This window comes from Mus caroli, unplaced genomic scaffold (assembly GCF_978045245.1).
Source record: "Mus caroli unplaced genomic scaffold, Mus_caroli_1 scaffold_8, whole genome shotgun sequence".
Lineage (NCBI taxonomy): Eukaryota > Metazoa > Chordata > Mammalia > Rodentia > Muridae > Mus > Mus caroli.
This window is the reverse complement of record NW_028227263.1, coordinates 23882439-23888438: the sequence shown is the minus strand read 5'-3', so window position 1 is coordinate 23888438 and position 6000 is coordinate 23882439. Positions and strand designations below refer to the sequence as shown.

The window sequence follows — 6000 nt, the reverse complement described above, 5'->3', positions numbered from 1 at the left end:
AATCCCTGCACTAAGGAAACAAAGACAGATGGATCGCTATGAATTTAAGGTCAGCCTGGTCTATATAACAATCTCCAAGCCAGCCAAGATACAGTGAGACTCTGTGTGGAAGTCATAACTTGAGAGACTCAGTGTTCCCTCCGTGTTCCCAGAATCAAACTCAGGTGGTCAGGCTTGACACATGCAGGTACCTCACCTGCTGAGCCATCTGGTGGCCCCTAACTACATTCTAAACATTGTTACCAACTAAGAGTGTAAGGAGTCAGCTGTGGGGGTGCACACCTATATCCCAGCACTTGAGAGGTAGAGGCAAGGGGATCAGGAGTTCAAAGTCAACCTGAGCTAAAGTGCTAAGGCAGACTAGGTGGCTGCTCAAGAGGGTGCATGTGAGATAAAAGAACTGAATGTGACTCTCAGGCAGATCCTTCAAACAAGCGTGGCTGGGGAGAGAGAACTAAAGACACCTGGTTTATAGCTCAGGTGAAAGGAAGACTGAGCCATCCTTTGCTCTTGGTGTACCTACTCTCCCCCAGCTATCTAGTGTCACATCAGTCTGCTTAGCATTCCTAGTGTGGCTCTGGAAAGCAGATGAGGGAACTTCTGTTCCGTGTGTGTGCATATGTGTGCCTGTGGAGGCCAGAGACCATCCACCTTACGTTTTCAGACAGGGTCTCACAGGGCCTGCTACGCACCAACTGGCTGGTTAGCAAGCGCCAGCGCCAGGGATTGTGCTATTTCTACTTGTGCTTGCCACTACACTCAGCTTTTCTATGTAGGTTCTAGGAATGGAACTCAGGGCCTCACTCTTGTACAGCAAGCGCTTTTAAGAGCCATCACCCCAACCCAGAATTTCCACCTTTTATATTTTAATTTTGAATCATGTTTAATACCCATCAAAACAGTGACACTAAACATAAGAAATAAAGCTTTATTTGGTTTAGAAATTTCAGTAAATGGAAATGAAGTTGAAAAAAAAAAAACCCACCTGTAATTCCAAGACCCAACCATGGCCAGTTATGTGTATATCCAAATATCTGGGGGAAATGTTTGGTTTAAAGCTAGAACCAGGGGATGAGGATGTAGCTTGGTTAGTTTTATGTAAACTTGACAGTCATCTGAGAGGTGGGAACTGTAATAAAGAAATGCCTCCATAAGATCAGTCTGCATGCAAGTCTGTAGGGCATTTTCTTAAATAGTGATTAATGGAGAGAGGGGTCAAGCCCACTATGGTGGGACCATTCCTGGAATGATGGTCCTGGCTTCTGTAAGACAAGCTGAGCAAACCACAAGGAGCAAGGCAGTAAGCAGCACCCCTCCATGACCTCTGCATCAGCTCCTGCCTCCATGTTCCTGCCCTGTTTGAGTTTCTGACCTGCCTTCCTGTGAGGTGGAAATGTAAGCCAATAAACCCTTTCCTCCCCAAGGTGTTTTGGTCATGGTGTTTTATCACAGCAGTAGTAACCTTAACAAAGCCATAAACTTGATGGCCAGAACAACAAAGAAGAATACCCTGCATTTTCATTTAGCAATAGTTTGAAAGCAGGCTTCTCTCACAGTAGAGGGAAGACTGCTTGCTAATTTTGTACCATACTATTGAATCTCTCCTTCCATGGTAACTAGGCCCCAAGTTTATACTGTGTTGCACTGCCCACAACATCCATACCTTCCCAGTGTGGTTTGCAGCTAGGTGTGGCCAAATACCCATACAGGACAAGATGTGAAGGCAGACATCGTGGGAAGTTTCCAGAAAGCCTTGGCATTTCCCCTTTCCCTCCTGTGACTGCTTTTTTTTTTGTTGTTTGTTTTGGTTTTCAGAGACAGGGTTTCTCTGTGTAGCCCTGGCTGTCCTGGAACTCACTCTGTAGACCAGGCTGGCCTCAAACTCAGAAATCTGCCTGCCTCTGCCTCCCAAGTGCTGGAATTAAAGGAGTGCGCCACCATGCCTGGCTCCCTCCTGGGACTGACAATGCATTGGCAACTGTGATATTGAAGCTGCATCTGGGAACAGGGCTGTGAGGAGCGTGTTCCTGGGAATTTAAGGGCAAAAAACCTTGGATGCCTTGCTCTAGCCTGTTTCCACATGTGTGTAGTGTATATTGGCTACTATATCATGTGTCTTTGAACATGGTATTTGAGTTCCAGGTCAGGTTGGACTATAGCTTGAGACAACAAAAAACCAGGGGGCTGGGGATGCAGCTCTGTTGGACGAGTGCTTGCCTAGCATGCACAGGCTTGGGGTTCCATCTTGTCAGGACTTCTTGGTACACATGAGTTGGAGGCAGGAGGATCAGAAGTTCAAGGTCACTATCTTTCAGTTTCCACAGTGAGTTTGAGGTCAGCTTGGGCTACATGAGACCTATTTTTTTAAAAAAAAAAAGTCAGTCATTGTAGTGCAGACCTTTAATCCCAGCACTCAGGAGGCAGAGGCAGTGGATCACTGTGAGTGTGAGGCCAGCTTGGTCTACATGGTGAATTCCAGGCCAGCCAGGGCTACAGTGACTGTCTCAAAAACAAACAAAAACAGCAGCCAGAAGCTATCCTAAAAATCTACTGAAATCATCAATATACACCTAAAGAAAATTGTTGGATATCCGACTAGATGAACATGTCATACTTCAGAGACAGCCCTCCAGTTTCTGAGGCAGAACCCGCAAGACTGGATGCCAGGACTTTCCAGCCCTCAGCACCCATTTCAGACCTCAGGGTTCCTTCTCCCATGGACCCAGCCAAGCAGAACTTGCTGAAGCACGCATCCAAAGTACCCAGCACATAGTAGGTGCTCTCGACCAGTAGCTTGAGTTTCCTTTCTGGGGACACCTGAGGCAAACACCCACCCCTCTTTTCCAGCTCCTTCAGCTAGTCAGAACACTTCATCATGTCCTCACTTGTTGGCAGAAAACCATTCCCCGCCAGCCTGTCCCCTCTAAATGCATCCCCTGTGGACTCAACACCAGGCAGATCTGAACACAGTATTTATTCAATGATGTTCTGTACTTAGTCACCACATGGCTCTCTACCTGCATCGCAGCTCCCCACCTTGGATTGTGAGGGCTCAGGGCTGGCCCCCCTTAACTATGATTTATAACAACGAACACAGGGTCACAATGAAAGAGCTCTGAGATGTTTGTGAACAGAAAGAATGAAGATGACATTGTGGGTCCTGAGTAAGGGCCCAGACAGGCTGCCCAACCCACAGAACCCAAGGCCTGAGCAAGGCCTCAGAGGGTCCATCTAAGGGAGTATCTAAGGCACTGTAGTGAAGGACATGATTGGCCCAACAAGTGTGGTCTCCTGGTTTCATGGCAAGCCCCTTGCCTGAACCAGTACAACAAACATTCCATTTAGAAGGTCTTACTGAATATCTGCAAGCAGCATTTGCTAATGAAAAATGAAGACAAGGCCATTCTTGGAAGAGTGTGCCCCAGAAGACACTCTGTCACAAGACCAACCAGGTCCCTTTCTAAGGTCCCTGAGAACAGCAGCCTGGGAGTAACTAAGACTGTCAAAGGCTGACAAGGCACAGAGTGGATGAATGAAAAGATTAACAATACATGGCAAAAACTTTGGCTTATAAAACTCCAACTCGAGGCAGGGGGCAACAGTGTCAACCAACATGCAGAAGCAGGTATGAGTGCAGCAGAGATGATCTCAGAGGTGGTCAGCATCCCCCACACTGCCCAAATCCCAAGCCCAGCTCTCCCTCCTCCCCCAGCACCCCAGTAACACACACGCACCCACACATACATGATCAACAGACACATTGGCAATCAAGGCCTAGCATCAGGAGCGAATCCTTGGCACTCTGCACTACATTACAACAAGTCCCGACCAGACAGTAAAAGGACACTGGCCTAAGTGTGACTGAAGAGTCTTGGTTGAAAAGTCAGGCAGTGCTCAAGACAGCCAGGTCTGGAAAGTCTTTCACCTCTCCTACTTCACTGAACGGCTGCCCACCTTGGTTGAAAGTCAGCTTATACCGCAACCGGATAGGTTCCTGGGACAAAAGAGAGGCTAAGATGTTAATCAATCAGTAGGAAGAGAGAGTCAAGCCTATAGTAAAAGCTTCCACCCAACTTAAGACTCTCCAAGGAACAGCTTACAGCTTATTTATTTTTGAGACAGGGTCTACTGTGTGGCCTAGGCTAGCCTGGAACTTGCTGTGTAAATCAGGCCTGCCTCTTCCTCTGGAGTGCTGGTATTATTGTATACCACTATACTTGGCTCGGTGTGTTTACATAATTCCCCCAAATGAAGACGTAGAGTGGATACCCTGGCTTTGTCTCTTTAGAACTATAAATACCAGTGCCAGGCATGTATCTTGGAAGCCCAGCCCACCCCAGCAGTCCCAAAGAGTAATTTAGAGACCTACTGGAAGACAGGATACCTCCTCCAGAGGGGTCTAGGAATGAGTTCACATGTCTCTTCTTTGGTTCCCAGCTGTGACACACCATTACAGATCTTCTAACAAGCCCTGATGCAAAGCAGGCTGCAAGTAAGGACTGTTCCACCCCAGATTCAACCTGAAGCTCCCCAGACTTGACAGCAAAGCCTCAATGTGTTAGTTCAGGGTCTACTTCATGCTACCAAAGATCCAGGAACATACTTTGTGTGGGTTGTCGAGCAACAGCGTCTGAGATATCACTGCTGGAGGCATCAAAGGACTGAATGCAGGGAGCTTGGAGCTGGATGCCGGCTGTAGCTTCACTCGCATTGACTATGGGGGAAATTGAACATGTTAATCCAGAAAGCCACCTCATCAGTAAGGACACTCAGGCCAACAGCAGCTTAATCCCCCTCAGGAAAATCACTTCAGGACACCCGTATGGTCCCACAGAAGCCTTTCCTTCTGCCCACAAGAATATATTTAAACTGTGGTTCCCAGTTGGCCTCCGAGAGGCAGCATAAAATGCCAGAGAAAATCTTGGCCTGAGCTCTCAACCTGCCTCTTAGGCTCTATGCCCTTGGACACAACACTTAGATCAAGCCGTGGCTTGACAACAATGTAAAGCAGTGACAGGCTACCACATGGGTGAGAGGACACACATATCTATTTCTGTCTTTGCTTGCTTGCTTTTAAGCCTAGGTAATAAAAAGAGGACATGTAACCCTGGATACTAGTGGCCACGTTCATGCTTTAAAGGGTCCAGGAGAGCCCAAAGAGAAAAGCAGAGCCAACTATCTTCATCTAGGTGAGATGTGATAACACACACCTATACTCCCAGCACTCAAGAGGTAGAGGCAGGAAGAGTAAGTTTGAGGCCAAGCTTGGCAAAAAGCAAGTTCCAGGCCAGCCAGGCCTACACAGTGTGACCCTGTATCAAAAACAAAGCATACACCTTTAGTCACCGCAAATGGGAGGCAGAGGCAAGCAGATCCTTGTGAATTGTAGGACAGCCTGTTCTACATAATGAGTTCCAGGCCAGCCAGGGCTACATATGACATCCTGTCTTAAAAACAAACCACAAACAATATGTTTAAGGAATTAACTTAAAAACATAACTGGGTAGGTCCTTATCTGGTAAGTAAGCCACTGAAATCTCCAGTTTTATGTTTAGCCTGAGTGAAGAAGAGTCTACCTTACCTGTCTCTTACACCTAACTAATGTCTCAGCAAGTGTGCAGAAACAAGTCACTGTGAAAAGGTCAGAGCTGGCTAGCAGCAGATGGCTCACCTTTGGGACAGCCACCTGAAACATGACATCCCAGACAGGTTGGGTGGCAGTGCTCATCATGGTCAACAACAACACCTTCACATCTGGGTGGCCAGGGGCCCCAGTCTGGGAGAAGTGCAGCAGAATTCGGAAGCCGTTCCGATCATACACGACAATGGGCGGCAAGCTGCCTGGGAGACAGGGAGCCGACAAGGGTCAGTACCCACACTTGATGCCTCCCATCTCTCCACCATGCCATCTGCACCATGAAGCCCAAATCCACACTGGACTCCTCTACTGCAGAACAATTCCTTACCACCACCCACCCATCCTCATCACACTACCCAGCT

General features: G+C 47.7%; 1 protein-coding gene across 1 annotated transcript in view; it reads right to left on the bottom strand.

Annotated features, from left to right (window-relative positions):
* Window positions 1–910: 910 nt before the first annotated feature.
* Gga2 (golgi associated, gamma adaptin ear containing, ARF binding protein 2) overlaps window positions 911–6000 on the bottom strand; it is a 34846-nt gene continuing 29756 nt past the window's right edge. The window contains exons 15-17 of the mRNA XM_021167457.2: window positions 5672–5841; window positions 4604–4714; window positions 911–3994 (exon numbers count right to left, since the gene is read on the bottom strand). Coding sequence (XP_021023116.1) covers window positions 3884–3994; window positions 4604–4714; window positions 5672–5841 — 392 coding nt within the window. The 3' untranslated portion in view covers window positions 911–3883. The remainder of the gene's footprint in view (window positions 3995–4603; window positions 4715–5671; window positions 5842–6000) is intronic.